This window comes from Festucalex cinctus, chromosome 15 (genome assembly GCF_051991245.1).
Source record: "Festucalex cinctus isolate MCC-2025b chromosome 15, RoL_Fcin_1.0, whole genome shotgun sequence".
Lineage (NCBI taxonomy): Eukaryota > Metazoa > Chordata > Actinopteri > Syngnathiformes > Syngnathidae > Festucalex > Festucalex cinctus.
The window spans coordinates 20,598,265-20,616,726 of NC_135425.1; the positions used below are offsets into that span (position 1 = coordinate 20,598,265).

The 18,462-nt window shown below is 39.0% G+C and overlaps 2 protein-coding genes across 8 annotated transcripts in view; one reads left to right on the forward strand and one right to left on the reverse strand.

The window, feature by feature from the left end:
• Nucleotides 1-363: 363 nt before the first annotated feature.
• prlra (prolactin receptor a) lies at nucleotides 364-16,164 on the reverse strand. 2 transcript variants are annotated; one of them, XM_077497864.1, is made up of 10 exons: nucleotides 16,040-16,164; nucleotides 14,382-14,631; nucleotides 9,967-10,051; nucleotides 8,899-9,031; nucleotides 6,323-6,492; nucleotides 5,069-5,235; nucleotides 3,638-3,779; nucleotides 3,405-3,501; nucleotides 3,212-3,281; nucleotides 365-2,242 (listed from the first exon to the last, which is right to left on the reverse strand). In XM_077497864.1, exons 3-10 carry the CDS (start codon nucleotides 10,025-10,027, stop codon nucleotides 1,520-1,522), a joined length of 1,563 nt encoding a protein of 520 aa, XP_077353990.1. In that variant the 5' UTR covers nucleotides 10,028-10,051; nucleotides 14,382-14,631; nucleotides 16,040-16,164; the 3' UTR covers nucleotides 365-1,519. The 2 variants fall into 2 exon arrangements, with proteins under 2 accessions (XP_077353991.1, XP_077353990.1); XM_077497865.1 differs by lacking the exons at nucleotides 14,382-14,631; nucleotides 16,040-16,164 and having other exon boundaries at nucleotides 364-2,242.
• A 309-nt stretch (nucleotides 16,165-16,473) lies between these two features.
• nedd4l (NEDD4 like E3 ubiquitin protein ligase) overlaps nucleotides 16,474-18,462 on the forward strand; it is a 41,561-nt gene continuing 39,572 nt past the window's right edge. For all 6 annotated transcript variants that reach the window (XM_077496887.1, XM_077496886.1, XM_077496891.1 and 3 more), the window contains exon 1: nucleotides 16,474-16,800. In XM_077496887.1, coding sequence (XP_077353013.1) covers nucleotides 16,756-16,800 — 45 coding nt within the window. In that variant the 5' untranslated portion in view covers nucleotides 16,474-16,755. The remainder of the gene's footprint in view (nucleotides 16,801-18,462) is intronic.

The window sequence follows — 18,462 nt, forward strand, 5'->3', positions numbered from 1 at the left end:
GTAAAATTCAGATTTCCTACTTTCATGGAATGCAGCAAAACTCCACACATTTCAGAGAACGGTTATTAATTACTCCCCCCCCCCCCCCCCCACTCACTCGCTCACACAAATTCGCAGAAGCGAACACACGCCAACCGGCACCGAAGGCAAGTGACGGTTCCACCCAGCGCCCCCGGTTATTTAAAGTTTCTATAACGATTCATGAAAGTTATGATCACGTTCATTGCTATGATGTAAGACTGGTTTCATCATATTTGTTTTATTTTGTACTCTGTACGACTTTGTTATTGACATAAAATACATTAGAAAATACAACATTTTTAAGAAGACAAGAAAATACAACATTTTTATTCAATCTTTTAACATGTATTTATTTGAAAACATTTGTGGAAAATATTTATTGATGGTCTATCTGCATATTTTCAAGATTTTTTTTATTGATGCTGTATCAACCTGCTTGTCGTATTCTTTACAATAAGGACATGTAAAACCAACAAAACGTTACTTGTTGTGTATATTTATTATTATTAGAGTAAATCCTCCAAAAATAGAGTGTGTTCCTTTTCGAATTCACATACAGTACAGTCACCACTCTAGACAACAAAAACAATCAGGCGAAACAATGCTACCACTTTGTTCCAAGCCGCAAACATCCACATAGAAATCACTTCATTAAAGAAGTAGTACGTTTCTGTACAAAAATAGTATATCAATGAAAAAACACAACACATCCACTTTTCTTTGGACACATAATTTCACATACAGGGAGTTTACGAAGGTGCTGCATTCCTACTGTCGCGAGGTAAAACAAATTTGTGCACTTAATTGTCCTATCGTTATGGTTTTTTTTGTTTTTTTTGTTTTTTTACATGAATGGATTCTCATTTACATTTTTAAAATCAGATGAATTACATCTTAGAATTTTGATCAATCACAATTAATCACTAAATTATAGAAGGCTTTTTATCAATCTTTTTTTGCCCGTCAAATTTGAAAAGCACCTATTATGTTTTTTTTTTTTTTTTTTTACATTTAATGTTATCAGGACATCTTCAACATTTTTTTATTCATTGCACACGCTCATCATCCTCTTTTTCTAATCAGTTAATTAAAATGAAGAAAGAAAAAAAACTGACCCCAGTAGTTTGACATGAACAAATATTCTGAATGACACGCGTGAACATTTATTTTATGCTTCAGTTGAACGCATGTAGTTAGGTTTATTGCTCAAATACAACCTGTGCTACCTTTAATGTAGCCACCTGCTGTCAAGCTAAAGGATCATCTGTGGTCAAAATTAATAGTGTGATTAATTTGCATTAATACACATTTTATACAATTTTTTTGTGATTAATCAATGAGTTAACATTTATTAGTAAAAAGGCAATTTTACTTGTAGAAATGTGTTTTCTTGTAAAATAATTTTTTTTTTGTGCATGAAAAAGTCTGTTCAAGTTCATGGAAAAACTGAGTTCAGAACATTCAATCCCATCCCGCTGAAGATGACAAAGGCTGCTCATTACGTCATTTGGAAAACGGCAGCTGTGTCGACGTAACCGCTCATCGGCGTGGTGGAGTGCGCACAGGTGGCGTTCTTGTGGCTCGCATCACGTGCCCCGCCCTCGTCCACCGTTCCCTCCGACAATTTCTGGAGCAGCAGCAGTGTGTCGTCGCTGCCCACCCGCTTCACCTGGCTGTAGTCCCGCTCGTGGAAGGTGGGCGGCGGGGGGCAGCCCTCCCTGCCGCCGCACGGCCGGAGGATGACCACGTCGTCCTCCGCCACCGTCTGCACGCCCACGTACTCGACGGACCAGCGAGCGGGCGACTGTTTGTGACCGGAGGCGGCGATGTTGACGTCGCTGCGGGCTTTGATTTGCCCGTCGGAGGGCCGCAGAAGATGAGGGAGCACGGAAGGCCACGTCCTACCTCTCGCGTCTACTCGAGCATCCTCCCAGTCGTCCTGCTCGGCCCTCTCCCCCGTGCGGTCTTCGCGCTCTTTGGCCCGGCCGCACTTCTCCATCAGCAGGGTGCGACTGTCGCAGCTACCTCGGCCCGAGTCGCTGTCGGACGTCGAAGTCTCCGACTTGAAGCCGCCGCTATCGAGGTCCTTGCTCGCCTCCCGCTCTTCCGGGACGTACACTTCCACGTACTCCACCAGCAGGTCGTCGATGTTGGAGGACGACGACATCGGGGGGAATTCAGACATCACCAGCGCGCTGAAGATGTCCTCAGACTTGCCTCTCTGGACGGGAAGAACCATTTCTCATTTATGCAAAAGATGGCGAGTGGTACTTGAATGACACGCTGTCAAAGTATAGTTCAGTTGGATTTAACTTTTGAGTACTTAACCATAATTAGTGTTGGATTAAAAGTGTATATAAGTTATCATTGCTAAAATGCTTCAAACTCATGTAAACTTTAAATGAAATTAAATGACTGCGCGGCTGTGTTTATAATGAGTCACACTGTCACAATGCAGACACAAATAAGATCTTAACTCTTTATTCGCATAACATCGAGAGGCGTAGAACAAACTTGACTAGACGAGAAACAACGAGAACGTATCAAGAATCATGGGATGCTAAGCTAACTTGGGCCGTGGAGTTGCACAGAGGAACAGAGGTAATAATCCGACAAAACACACAAATCAGGGGCACACATTAAATGTTGTTAAAAAAAAATGGTTGCGTTATAGGACATCCCTTGTTATAACACCATGAAAATTATGCTTTTCCTTAGCCCATCTTTGGTATTTCCCATTAAGTGTTAGCATTAAGCTAGTAGATTAAGCTATGGAAAAGCTATGTAACTTTTTTTTATATATGTTGCTGTTCTTTTCTCAGAATTAAAGGACAAATCAAAACCGTAAATTTGTTCTAAATAAACGGCAGAGGTGCTTAATGGTAGGATGAGGTGGTCGGACCCAGCAATTTTCTATCTTCCATCAAAAAGTCTTTCACAGCCATAACAGCGGTGCCCTTTAACACTGTGGGCAGAAGGCAATTTTCCAGCTTCATTCCATGCTGACATGGAATGGGGGAAAAAAATATTTTACATCATTTTGCCCCCCCCAACGCCGTGGGGGTCTGAGGGGTGGGAATCGACCCAAGTCATACCAGACGCTGGTGTCATCTAACTCTGAAGCACTATTGTAGATTTTGTAGGATCACAACATCTAATATATATGTTGAAAGAAATAAGCGGCTATTACCTTTAGAAGCTGCTGATCAAATCCTTTTATTTTCGGACCAGGGACCGGTGGCAGGAGGCAGTGTTTCAAGCTTCTCGGATGAAAATAATCAGAGAAACAACAGAATTACAACAAAAGATCTTAACCAAAGGCTGCAATAAATGTGAGACAACACGCTTCACTCTGTTGTCAACACTTCTTTCTTTTCTTTTACCTGTGACTATTCAAGTGCAGCAGCCATGTGATGATGAGGAAGATGAAGGCACACACAGCGGTGATGACGATCCACGCTGACTTTTCCCGATGGAAATCTGGACGGATATTTCAAAACAAAACATCACAAATATACAAATGCCTCTTACTCAATTGTTCTCTTGGAGTCAACACTATATTATCCATAAACCTTTATGATTGCTATAATGTGTATTTGTTTGTGTGATGTCTTACAGTCGGGAAAGCGGATCTGAGACGTAGCGCTCCATTCGCTCCAAAAGCCGTGGTCGGGTTTGCAGCGCACCTGAACGAGGTACAAGCCGCCGGAACGCAGACTGAAAATGTTGAAGAGCTTCTGCTGGCCAGCCACGTGAGTCTGAACACACGCAACAACAGCTTTTGAAAACGCATTCAAATGGAACTGAACACACAATGGAGTGCAGATGGACCTCTGCAAAGACTTAAGAAGAACTATTAAGAAAATTTAGTTCATAATGTACTGTAGGATAGCTTTGATAGTCACTTCCTGGTTCACAATGGATGACGTAATGACGCAGAAACTATTCAGTTTTATTATTTCTATCCATTTATCACCTCCAAAACCTTTTTCTATCCGAATCCATATCCAATAAATATCCATCCATGTCAATACAAATGATAACAGAGGGGGGGGGGGGGGGACTAGTTTGCAGATTCTCAGTGTAGTACCACGTTGTGCCACAAACATGTTCAGCAGCACCAAGCTCTACTGGATACATAAATAAGGTCATTAAGAGCAAGAAAATGGGGCAGAGAAGTTCACCAATAGGCGTAGGATAATATTAGATTTTGACAGTAGGATAACCATGAACAAAAATATTGCTGTATCACAGAATTAAAATTAGAGCTCTAAAATGAGCTTTTGGGGAAAATATTTGTTTTTCTGTTTTTCCCCCACATCCAACCCAATCTATTTTCTTTTTAACACAAATATTGAATATTTAGAACGTTAGAAAGGTGTACCATGATCATGTTAAGTTTAAATAAATAAATAAGTCTTAATTTCTGTTTTACTTCTTAGTAAGTCTTTGTGTCCCATTCATGGTGAGCTATTTTTAGAGCAGATACATGGGCTACTCATATTGTCCTTAGGGCTGATTAGTACCCGCTGGCAATTTTTTGTGTGTTTTTTTGTGTTTTTTTGTGTAGGACAATGCACATTATTTAAAGCATAAAGGCATCCGTGTTTGCAGTGTCTCTTTCACCTTGCTCCCTCCCTCACTCCTTCTCTGAGCATAACTGCTCTCCGAGAAGGAGAAAAAGACTGGAGGCGATGAGCTTCAAGGAGGAAGCTGTTTACTCAACTATACAAGCAGTCAATCATATTAGTGGAAATTAGTTTTGTCATTTTTGTGTAACCCTGCTGACGCCAAAATCAAAACAATATCTCCCACATTTGTACCACTACGGCGGCAAAGATCTGAGATAAAAGCGCATTCGACACAAAGCAGGGATTTTATAGAGTGTCCTAAACCGAGGGAGCAGCTGGCACTCGGACTCAGGCCTGTGAGCTCAAGTTTCACCCATTGGCCGCTGCCTTGGAGACTTCCGTTGGAAACGGGTTACTCCACGTCGACGAAGGCCACAGGTAGCAAAAAGCGAGGACAAAAAGTTACCTGGACGTACCTCCCACTCGTTTTCCCCCTCCGACCGGATGCGAAGCTCATAGATGAGTGTGATCCAGCCGGAGCGAGTGTCGGCCTTGCGGGGCGGCGCCCACGTCACTCGCAGGAAGGGCCAGCCTTTGTCCTCCATGACGCTCAGTGACACGTTCTCAGGAGGGTTGGGCTGGACTGCAAAGGAAGACAACGTCAAAATATGGATCATATTTAACAGGCCCACTTTTTTTCAGACCGATACCAGGCCAAATACTCGATTCTTGAGTAGTCACCGATACCAATAGCAAGTACCGATACTACTGGTACTTTTGATCCATAAAATTTACCAAATTAATTAATTAATTAAAGTAATAACAGAAATTTTTTTGAAAAATAATCTAATTACGATTTTTCCCCCCACCGCAATATTGCGATTGTGATTTATTATGCGATTATTTTTTTCAAGGCCCCTTTTCAAGAACACAAGCGATACATTAATCTGTACTGTATTACCAAAAAATATCATTATTTATTATACGGAAGCCTATTGGTGCCACACCAAGGAAAAAAAACAAAAAAACAAGAACCATGTAACATTTCAACATGATAATTTTCACGTTTTTACATGATAAATATTATGCTAAAACATGAAACTTATGTAAAAATGTGAAAACTATGTAAAAACGTGAAAATTAACACGTAAAAACATGAAATGATCTACATTAGTTTCATGTTTTAGCATAATATATCTCATATTAAAACGTGAAATGATCATGTTAAAACATGAAACTTAACACGTAAAAACGTGAAAATTCAAATTTTAACATTTTTACATGATAAGTTTCATGTTTTAGTATATTTATCATGTTAAAACGTGAAATGATCATGTTAAAACATGAAACTTATGTAAAAACATGAAAATGATCATGTTAAAACGTGACACATGGCTCTTGTTTTTGTTTTTCCTGTTGTGGCAGAAATGAAATACGCTTCCGTACAAAAGGACCATGATTTAATATGAAAGGCGCAACAATGTTTTTGCATTAAGATGCCAAAAGATGGCGCCAAAGTAATTTCTTTTGTATTGCTTTGGCCTGTGCATAATATTTTGCTGGCAGTCCAAACTATAACGCATCTGTTTTTCTTAAAATGGTGGACACATTTGTAACTTAGAGATTCCATGAAGAAAACAACAAGACATTTTACTAGCAAGACAAGACGCCGCATATGATCAAAAGCAGCCCCAAGGACAAGATGGCCGCACGCACGTACAAACCCTCACCGATATAGACCACGTCGACATCCACGGGGTCGGAGAAGTTGCTGCCCAGTCGGTTGGTGGCCACCACGGTGATGTTGTAGTTGACCCAGATTGACGTGTTGTTCTTGTTGAAGAAGCACGAGTTCTCCCCTCCCGTGAAGTAGTCGGGGCACTCGTACACCAAGTCGGAGCTGGAGGCAGGAGTAGGTGCGAGTGAGGTAGAACCATTACTGAGCTTGGAACGTAAATGGTTAGTAATTACTGATTGTGGGGGGCTTGTTTGTGTTATGAAAATGGACAAATAAGCACAGCGCAGAGTAGCTGAAGGAATATGGATGTGCAAATTGCCAAAGGCATTATAAAGCACTAAGTGGTTGGTAAAGCTCTAAAGAAGAATCCATTTAGCACAGAATAAGAGCAGCACAAATGAAAGAATGACTGAATGTTCCTCCATAATTACCTTCAGGCATAAGGGAGACTTCACGTTAAATTAAAATAGCTAGTTAAGCCCAAACAGAAAATCCTGCCTTTCATTCGCCTTTCATACAGAACCCAGCGAAGGCAGGATATTGCCGTAATTTTGCGTGCTTTCAACCAGCTACAAACCTTGCTATTAGGCAGATGTCGGTTCCCACGTGTGGTGTGATGTGGAAAATATTTGGGAGCGACAACTGCTTGTCATACATAATATTACGATTATGACAAAAAGCTCTATTATGAGAAAAAAATGGTAATATTTCCAGTAGAGCTGTCAAAATTAATTGATTAATTAACAAGTCATCAATTATGAAATTAATCGACAACTAATTTAATAACGAGTAATTGTTTGGAGCCATTTTTAAATTTAAAATTGACCAAATCAACGGTAATTGTTCACTGATTACTGTAGTCCTTCATGAAAGAAGACTGATAATCTTTTGATCATCCATCCATCCATTTTCTTGACCGCTTACTCCTCACAAGGGTCGCGGGGGGTGCTGGAGCCTATCTCAGCTGGCTCTGGTTGCCAGCCAATCGCAGGATAATCTTTTGTGTTTAATCAAATAAGACATTTGCAAATATCTGCTTTTATTTTGGGAAAAAAATGACTGAACTGGTAACATAGCACAACATCAATTTTCCTTTAAAAAAAAAAAAAAAAATCACTATATGAATACAACGCACGAAATAAATACCAATCACCGGTTAATAAACAGTAATCAGAAAAAAAAAAGTGTTTGTAATACACTTTAATACAAAATTAAAATCGCTTGAATATTCGAAAGATTAATCAATTCTAAAAAAAAACAAAAAAAACTAGATAGTGACACCACTAATGAAAAAGATAAATGTGTCACTTTTGTGATAAAATTAGCAATAGACCGGATCTGCAATTTTGTATTTTGGAGCATATTGAGCACTTGTCTTTTAAAAAATTGATGGCGGACAAGAAATCAAATTAAAACTGTGTTATTTTGGCGCTGTATTACAGCAGGGAACTTCCTACACGTTTTGTTTTTGTTTGATCTTCAAACAAAGATAAGCGAAAGATGAATATTTGAGTTATATTCATATTTTGGAAAACTTTATTTACTGTAGAAAACTTTAGGGAGCTATTTATTTGTTACATTTTTTTATTTAACTTTCAAAGACAGATTTGCTGTTGTGCCTGGGAGCTTCCAGTTATTTTTGTGGTTTAATTTTTTAAATAAAATAATAATGTAAAGTAGTAGAAGTAACTTATACAACTTCTTAACAAAAAAAGGTCGTCACAAGAATTTATTTATTTTTTGCTTATTATGTGAAAATAGTCCAATGACAACAATATTAGTCATAAACTTTGCAACTTGAAATTTCAATGAGAAAAAAACAATTTCTTGAGAACAAATTCAATTTTGCGACAAGTTTCAATATTCAAGAAAAACAACTTCATATCATAATTGCAATTTAAACTTGTAATAATACCAGAAAAAAAAAAAAAAAGTTTTTAAAACAGAAATTTGTGAATACTCTCCGTGTCATCTTGATCCTCTTCCGGCTGTCTGCAAGCTACCAAGTAAATGCCAGCAGCAGCAACGCCATACTTTCCCCTAGGGGTGTTAAAAAAAAATCGATTCGGCGATATATCGCGATACTACATCGCGCGATTCTCGAATCGATTCAATAATCGGCAGAATCGATTTTTTATTTTTTATTTTTTATTTTATTTTTATTTTTTTTTTAGGATTCACACCTTGAGCATGGAAGAATGTTATATGAACGGAACATTAAGCCTTAATATTTTATTTTAATGCTGTTCAAACATGAAACAGATTACAACCTCTATAAGACTGAAATTTCAGATAAATAAATAATACATTTTCATATCAATCTTACACTCTACAAGCTTACTGATTAGTATTTTCTAAATTTGAATGAAAAAAAATCGCAACAATCGACTTATAAATTCGTATCGGGATTAATCGGTATCGAATCGAATCGTGACCTGTGAATCGGGATACGAATCGAATCGTCGGGTACTAGGCAATTTACACCCCTACTTTCCCCATTTACTTCACGCTCTAAGCTGGGCAAAGCACGATGAAATAGAAGACGTGAAAAAAAAGGAAAGTCCTGACCTTTCCTTGACGTAGTAGAGCGCGTAGGTGGTAGGCAGTCCTCCGTCGGAACCAGGCTGCCACCAGCAGGTGAAGGTCTCTTTTTCAGGAGAGCGACAGCTGGTTAGTGTGGGCTTCCCTGGCGGGCTGAGACCTGAGAGACAGACAGGGAGGAAGCTTTGGATCAGCGGGACCAAGTTTTTGCTCTTTTTTTTTTACCGCTTGTCTTTGTTGTGTCCTCTATAGATGCTACAGTATATTGTCTGCCGTGTCACTGATATTTTAAATTGCTGACCTGAGGATTTAGAAGGCTTTTCGTCAGCTAAAACTAGCGGCCGCTTTTTCAGAAGGACGTTCGTAGCACTTGTGTACTTATTATATTTAAGGGTAGACATGCAAAGTAACAAAGTGTAGGAATAATTGATGAAGAACTGCTTCTGCTTGCAATGAGGAATGCTTTGCACTCACATTCACATAGCCTAGCTATTTGAATATGACTCAAAATCTGAAGAACCACAACATCTAACGCAGCAGAATGGTTCGAGCCAGTCTGCTAAGGTCACCTGTTTTCTGTTAAGAAATGCAAACTTGACCACACGTACTCAGCAATCTTCCACTCACATGCACAACACATAGACAAACAAGTACACTGTGTTCCAACTATGGCTTGCATTTGCATTTTTTAGGGTTGGAACACCCATGTAACTAGGGGCGTGGAAAACCAAATAAATAGAGAGGGTGAGGAGAGGAATCTTCAGAGAGTGCAGGAGTGAATTGAATCAGTCAGTTCCTCTCCTCTCTCCTCTCGAGCCCTGAACTGAGTGTCTTCTCTCCTTTTTGTGTCGTGTTTAATAGATGTCAAACAGGTAACCCTGACACCAAGTCACCTGTCTAACTCGGTTAAGTCGACAGGCAAACAGACGACACCATAAAAAATGTCTGCAGAATTAACAGTGAATTTCTGTAAAATTGTGACATAAAAAACATGTAAATACAAAAACAATGAAGCAGTGTGTAATTTACATTAATATGTTGTAAGACTCAAGTGGAAGCAGGAATCTGATTGGCTGTAGACTCAAGAGGGCATACCTTTAGCGTGTGGTGTGACAACTAGCATCAGCAACCAGGTTAACTCCAGGACGTTCCTCATCACGGCACCACACACCCGTCGGGGCTGCAGGATAGATAGAAAACATGAGTTTTTTTCTTTAGCAGTAGCTTGCAGTCGACAAACAGGTAGTAATGCACATTACTGCCACCTAGTGCCCACTTGTCTGTAATGCAATGGGCTGTTTTCTGTTTTACAGTGAATCCCTGCAGATTCACATCATATTTGATTTTGGGTTTGTCCTATTATCTGTTATTCACTGAAAAGTTTACCTCTTCAACATTTTTGCGCTCAGACGAAAGCAGTAGAAGTTTTGATCCTCTGGTGTCAAAGATCTATGCTGAATTTGAAATTTGAAAGTGAGGTGAGGAGCTTAATTTAGACAAAAGTTGTGCTTTGCCACATATACAGGTAATTATAAACGTTTAATGTCACTCAAACTCAATATATATCCGTCTGAGGAAGGACACTTTTATTCTCATTCTCCCAAATAAACAGAGCGGATTAATCAAAGTATCCATAATATATTATATACTGTATTTCCCTCTTTGTGAGGGTTTACGCGAAGGATTAAACATGAAAATAAATACAATCCTCTCCATGTCTGTCTACCTCTACCAGCTGGCACATGTGGCAGAAGCGATTGCATAACTGGACAGCGGCTAGCTCTTAGCTTTGCTAGTACACAGCGTGACCCTTTTCATTACTGAATCCGCCTAGGACGGCTGACCCCTAAGCTATCTCGCTAACTAGAAGAAGCACATCTGGCGGCATGCAGATGTTTGGTGAAGCGGGTTCGTAATCACAACGTTACCCTGCTCGCCACATGCTACCATGCCAGTTAGTCCACCTAGAGTGCCATTTCTTTAACGCTCTCCTTGGTGGAGCCTTGATAACGTCACCATGATCTGCTAATTGGCATTAAGGTCACGCCGCTGGATTAGCTTCCTGCTGCATATAGCGGTGCTTACGTAACTGGAAGGCCGGCATCCAATAAGCTGCTAAGAAGACAGCAGCGCGCCGCCACGAAGCAGCGTCAACTGTGAAGACCTTCAATGTGCGGCGTGTTAAACGTAACATACGTAACACCGCTACCAAAGTGGCCTAATTTTCACTCTGATGCATGTCCGCCATCCAACTTGACCTCATCCCTAATTTACCGCTAAATCTAAATTTGTTAGACATACAAGCCGGAAACTCACCCACCCCTGTCTAAATCTCCTTTCAAAGACATAAACAAAACTTTTTCCCAAAGTATGAACTAGTTCATTTTTGGACCAATGAACTTAGAAAATCAGAATTCAAATTCAGAAATTTAATTCTGATCTATCAACTGAACTTGTTCATTTTAAAGGCACGGTCTTCCGTTTTCAATCAGGAAATGCACTATATAAATACAGGATTTTTACCCATAAACTCAATCTACACCTCTGGGCTTCTGTTAATGTGTGGTGGTGATTTTTCATAAATCGGGGGTGGGGGGGGTTTGTCACAGATGGGGCCGGGCGAATTTATCGGCACTTCGGAATTTAGCGTCACTTCCGCGGCAACTTGACAGCACGCACGGATTTTTTTTTTTCCACTCACTCACTCACTCACTCACTCACTCACTCACTCACTCACTCACTCACTCACTCACTCAACTGAAAATGACGTCGCAGTTGTTCAGAGCTCAGGTAACGACCAATCATGGCTCACCTGTTTTCTGTGGTGAGCTGATTGGTTGTTACCGAGCCCAGCAACCGTGATGTCATTTTCACTTGACAGCATGTGGCAAAATGGCAGCACCCTGTAATGTATAAAAAGGGGTGGATTTTGTCTTTTAATTCATATTCCACAAACAAAATAATAATTAAAATGCCATGCTTAGACTAGTGAGGGTGCATAGAATATATTATTGTAAAAGAACATTTTTGGGTTGACCTCCCCATTTTTTTTTTTTTTTTAAAGTGTAACTAATAAGGGAAACATAATACCCTTTTTTTCCCCTCACATTTCACATTTTTCTACAACAAATAAGGCTGTCACTATTGCTTTTAATATATTAATTAGTTCAAATAAATAATTAAGGTGCATGTTCTTATTGCCCTTTAATATGAAACATTTTACGGGAGGGTCGAGTCTTTCATTTACTTACTTGCACGTTTGGTGAAAGATTTGGACATGTGAGAAAAAAAGAAAAAAAGAAAAAAAAAACACCCCCCCGCCGCTATATGTGGTAATAGCACAAACTGCATATTGTTGTTGTAATTGAATAAGTGAAATCCTTTTTGTAACATTACTGCCCGTAAAATGCTGCAATGGACTTCCTTTAACCTGTGCAATGAAGGACTCGAGCAGTCCCAATTATGACTTAAGTGCTTACATACACAGTTACAAAGCAAGCATTTAGGTAATTTTTCCTTTTTTTTTGTGGGGGTTTGGGTTGTTTTTCTACAACAAGCTCGCTTTGAGATGGATGTAGAGTTGTGCATTGGCAAAGGCTTGGTATGAATGAACAGGGGAGGCAGCTGAATGGGTTTGTGTTTGAGCAACAGCTTTTAAAGCAGCAGCAACAGTAGCAGAGTTGGGGAATCTAGGTCCCGAAAGTATAAACCCTGCCACGGATTAGCTTTAGCTACAGGTGCTTCTACTCAACTGGCAGGTATAAAAGGCTTGTGGCTAAAACCAAACTATTTCAGGGTTTTTACTTTCTGGACCTGGATTCCCCAACCCTGCTGTTTTTTTGTTTGTTTTTTGCATTGTGTGTTAGCAATATGCTGGCAGACTGGCGGAAAAATAAGTCACATGGTTTGGTGACATGCATAACATGTCTTTGTTTTATGTTTGGTTTTACAGTAAACTTGAACTGAGAGTGGCACTAAACAGCAAACGTGACCTCTATTTTGACAGTTGTTGACTATGTGCCGAACTGCTGCTTGTTTTAAAGTTCAACATCACTACAATGCATCCGGGAAGTATTCACAGCGCGTCACTTTTTCCACATTTTTCTACAGCCTCATTCCAAAATGGAATAAATTCATTTTTTCCTCCCTAAAAATTCTACACATACAGTTTTGCAAATTATTAAAAACAGAAAACTAACAAATCCCATGTACATCAGTATTGTATGTTTGTTTATTTACACATTTTTGAAAACAAAACAAAACACAAATATGAAAGCAAAAATACAACCGTGTGAAAGTGATGTAGAAACCCATTACCGGCTTATCAATGACCCCACCTAAGGAGAATAAAGAAGTTCTAGAAGTTCTAACTTCTAACAGTAAAATGTTAATTAAAACGTTGCTTTAAAGAAAATCCAAATGCTGAATAATTACATATTTCTATGCTATGCCAGAGTGACAAGCCTTGCTCAAATGAAAGGCATATACTGGACAGTATACTGTACGTATGTAAAAACCCGGGTGCAATAACAGTGGAAATGTTTTCTAACATCGTTATCCAGTATTGACTTGATCGACTTGTTGCTATAACGGCCAACACCTCTCTCACCCTCAACCCGTTTGAACCAGACTCAAGCAAACGCCAGCGGACACGCAGATCACGTTTATGGAAATCCCATTACAGGATCTATTGTAAGGCTTTTGAGCATATACAAAGACAATTCAACTTTTTACAAAAGATAATAAAGTTCACTTTTGAATGACTGTCAATTTGTTTATCACTGTGTTAGTCGTCTTACTGAGAGCTATCCCGATATTTTGTTTAGCTCATAAGAGTCTTTTTAAAGGCAGATTATCTTTATTCGAACACTTAAATGGAGTGTTTCATCTAAAAACTAATGGAATGATTTCATTAGATTGTGCAAGTGTACTCTATTCTCCACTCACATGCACACTCATACAGAAGAAGAAAGAAAAACACGCACACATACTCTTCTAAGCTATCAATTCCTTTGCAAATGTCATCTTGCAATGAGATTGCCACACTTGTATCAATTAATATCTTAAGTTTTCTAATATTTAATTTGTATTTTTAATCAATACATTTAAAATATTGTTTCTCGTGTATTTTGCAATGTATATTTGGTATTTTTACAAATATTTTATTTCTGCACTATTTTATTTCTAATTCAAATTTATATAATATTTTTAAATATTTCAATTTTGTAATATTTTATTTGTTATTAATATTTAAATAAAAAATTGTTTAGCAACATTTTTGTAGTATAATTTATTTGGAATTTATATTAAATAATATAAAATGGTATTCTTTTAATACATATACTTTTTTTTTTTTACTGCACAATATTGAATGTCAGTGTACTAATGCATAGGTGCATGCATGGATGCATGTACCTTCTATAAGCCAGTATGAGTCCACTCATATCACATTTGTCCTGTAAATATGTTTAAAATATTTATAAATAAATCAATATGAAAAACTAACTTACCAGTCAGTCAGTGTTTTCAGTGTGTGTCCGCGTAAGCCGGCGGAAGGCACTCCACGCAAGAGCAGGCTGGTCCAAGTGAGTCTGCCCGGAGGCGAGGCAGACATTACTGGGAGAGCCGAGCGGTTGGTTCAGCTTTGGTGTGGGAGGAAACTTTGCAACATACGTGCGCCTCCCAACACAAGGGATGGATAGGGAGGGGAGGGAGACTGGCTGTTGTTTCGCACGCCCCTTTCACACCTAATAGGCGGGGCTGAAAAACAACATTTTACAATAGTTCATTAACATACCGTATAACTATACTGCTGAATGGAAGTAAGGCCACATCAATTAAAAGGACAATCATTTTGTTACCCTGAAAAATTGTTTCCTTTGTCCCTCAAGTTTTCCCCTAGGTCGTGGCATTTGTTAAGATGATGGTATACTATAGGGTGTTATAGATAAAGTGTTTTTTCAACTCAAAATCATTATTTCATACATTTGTGTAAATGCAGGACCCCCCACCACAAAGGTAGTGTCCTCAAACACAATAAAGCAAGTCATAACTGAGAAAAGCTATAGAATACCTTAATATATATGTGCTTTTTCATCTGTTGGCAATGTTTATGTGCAGTCTATTATTATATTGCTCCTGTTACAAAAATAAAATAAAAAATAAAATAAAATAAAAAACCTTTGGAAGAAACTACTGTAAAGGAGCTTTTCAATCACTGAGCGACGGCCTTGTGACAATCTCCACTTCAGCTGTGCTTAGAAGCGTTGGTGTTATATAATAATGCCATCTGCTCTCCTGTCCATGCAAAAGTAAACAGCCGGACGGATGCCACTGCAAGGCCCCATTGGTGCCCTGGGTGGATGGATGTCAATAGTTTCCATTCCATTTCCTCACTGTCCCTGACATGTTTCGTTATGTTAGTGGGTGTTAATTGTATCACAGAACTAGTGTGAATACATATTATTTAGACTATGCTTACTGATTTAGTAGCTTTCGTTGAGGGGGGGAAAGGAGGTTGCGATGGTCATAATTTTCCTGTATCTTTGGTGATATATTGTATATTTTTTTTTTCAATCTTTAAATTGCCAGTTTTGCCAGTTAACATCCATATTAACTTCGTGGTAACATATTGACATCTAGTGGCGAGATTAGGAATTGACAAAGCATGGAAAGCCACGACGGTCCCATCTCATCATTTATGATGACACGTTTTGTTTTCAAACGTTTTTATTCAACATATTTGTAGTGTCAATTATTGAGAACACATTTATTCCGCTGCTTATTTGAAAGTAACACGTTGAAAGGTCAACAAAGCAAAAACAAACAAACAAACAAACAAAAAAACCGTTATCTATGTGACAAAATTATAGTAGGCTAAACTGAGAATCATAAACTTTATTGACACGGAAGTGTCAAATGCAAATCAGTTGAGACTTGAGAGACGCATTTACTACTTCCTATTCATTAAATACTTAAAAAAAAATACATTTACTTACTATTCAAATAATGTGTCTATAAAATACACGCAAACATTGGACGTGTTTAATACATATACGCCTCGTTAGAAATCAATCACAAGCAAAACATGCAGACATGTAAAAACGTGATTGAATAAGCCTACTAAATATACCGAGTTTACTGCAAGAAACGACTCATAATAACTTACGCATATCATTGCGGTCATCTTTAGCAGCATCTGGGAACACTAGAAATGCCAATTTTTATGTTACGTAACGTTTCCCACGCCGATTTGAACTTTAGTCATATTTTGCCTACCTATATTAAATAGAGGATCTCGTTAACTGTGATTGGCTCGGTGTGTGAAGCCCCGCCCCCGACCTGTCCACCTCGAGGGCAGATAATAGCAAACTACTCGTCACGTATTCAAATTATATACACATGAATATGTACACGTAATCGCTAAGATGTTATTTGTGGTGAGTTTGATAAAATTTAAGACACAAATTGGAATATTCCAGCTCTACACCCCCTTTACATGTAGAAACGCAAGGGCGCCTCCGATTGGTCAACACCACCAGCATTCATGCTTACCAGGCAGGTGATTGGCCGAGTCGTTTCCAAGTCAAGTGTCACAGCGTTTCGAGAGGAGGGGGATATGATGAGCGTTTGACAAAAGCGATCTTGTCTCCGACCAAACCTATTTGGACAGTGTGTGAACAAATACAACGCCAGGTCGTGTTTTGGAAGCGCAGTGGGATCTTGGAAGCTAAATCTGATCTTATCTCAAGAGCGAATTCAATCACCACGCGGCGACAGGAGAAGCACGGGAGCAAAAAGTGGGACTTAATTGTTCGAGGCTAGCTAACTAGCTCTGCCTCGCCTCCTTCTTCAAGCGGCGATTAGCGGGCACCGCCGGGCTTTATGGCTACGAATTACGAGCCGATCTACGGACTGTCAGAAGATGAGGTAAGCCTAATCGGCCGTTGAGTCGCTCGACGGCGAGACAGTCGCGCGGATGCTGCCGATGCTAAAGCTAGCCGCGGCGGTCAAGCTAAGCAGCCCTCACCCACATACCATAGTAATGCTCAGGCAGCTGTCTTGTTTCCCCGAAAAACACTCCTCGCTCGTATTCCTATTCCGGGTCTACTACTAGTGTACCACGTTTGTACAAAATTAAAAATAATAACAAATGCAAATGAACCATAAATGATCCTCAACTCTCCTCCAACTGTGAAGTCCACACAGATGAGACCTTGTTTACATGGGGTAGTGGAGCACAACCTTTTTGGTAAACAGAGGAACTACATACATAATATGTATTAAAATATTAATTTCAGACACATTATTGACGCCTAACCAATGGGAGGTTTCGCTCCTCTAATCAACAGGCAGCATACTTTCAGACAGGTGCTTTACTTTATTTGCCAATTGGTAGTAAAAGAATGTGAAATTAGTGCAAATGCACACTATCAGTTCCAAGATCCGGACAAAATACAATGAAGCATTCAACTGGAGAGAGAATCACCTTGTTTACCAAGGGAGCTAATCTAACACGAGCTCTGTTTCCTCTTTTTGGAGCTTTGGGTTGTCTTGGGGCATATGTGGACCTCATGCATTATGCCTATGACGTTTATGTTTACACTATGAATATGGGGTAATATGTAAAGATATAAGATCAGGAATTAAGTATCTGGAGAATGGCGAAAATTGTGATCAAAGTTGGTGAAATTTAATATATTCCCTTAGGAACCCCATTAGTAGCACTTTGCACTTAGCGGAAATAAATGGAATTAATCCAATTCATGTCCCATAACAGACAGTGTCACATTTAGGCTTCCTCCAAATTCTGCTATATGGTAACACATAACATGACACATAGTAAACAACAGAGCACAAACAAACAAACCAACCAACCATACATGTACATGAAGTGCCACACCCTCTACTACAACTCTTAATCAATGCTTATACACCACCAGTAACAATCTCATTTGTATTGTCAAGCAATTAATTTTCTTTGTGTATTCTTTTTTTTTTTTTCTTTTTTCCTCATTTAACCTTTAGGCAGTTGAGAACAGATTCATATTTGGAACGTCGACCTGATAAGACAATTTATAATATCTGCTTTTACTTTGGAAAACACTGACCAAATAAGTATTCGAATCAATTTTGCATAGACTGGTGAGTGCAACAAGCCCTGTCGTGTGACAGATGCCAACCTCTGCTCTGCAGGTGACACCCTGATTAATCAAAGGAAACATCTCGTTCAGGTGTTGGGTTTATGTATTTGAGATAATTGGGGCACTGTATCTACTGTACTATGATGATATGAACTTATTATTGTGATGTATTATCATGTACAAGAGTTGTCTCCACTAAATTCACTTAGTTGAATAACATTATCATCATATAGAATGTTTAAGTGAATTTTTAAATCTAACAGGAATTAATTGTTTAAGTCACATTTTTATTTACAAGCTCAGCTTTGAACTTCTGTCAGTCACAATGAGAGAGTATAACAGGACGTAGGCGTGCCATTCATTCCTTTGCGTAGTGAACTCTGGCAAGGCTTGGCTCTCCTTCACTCATCCACCGCACCGTAACCACAACACGACAAATTGTCACTTG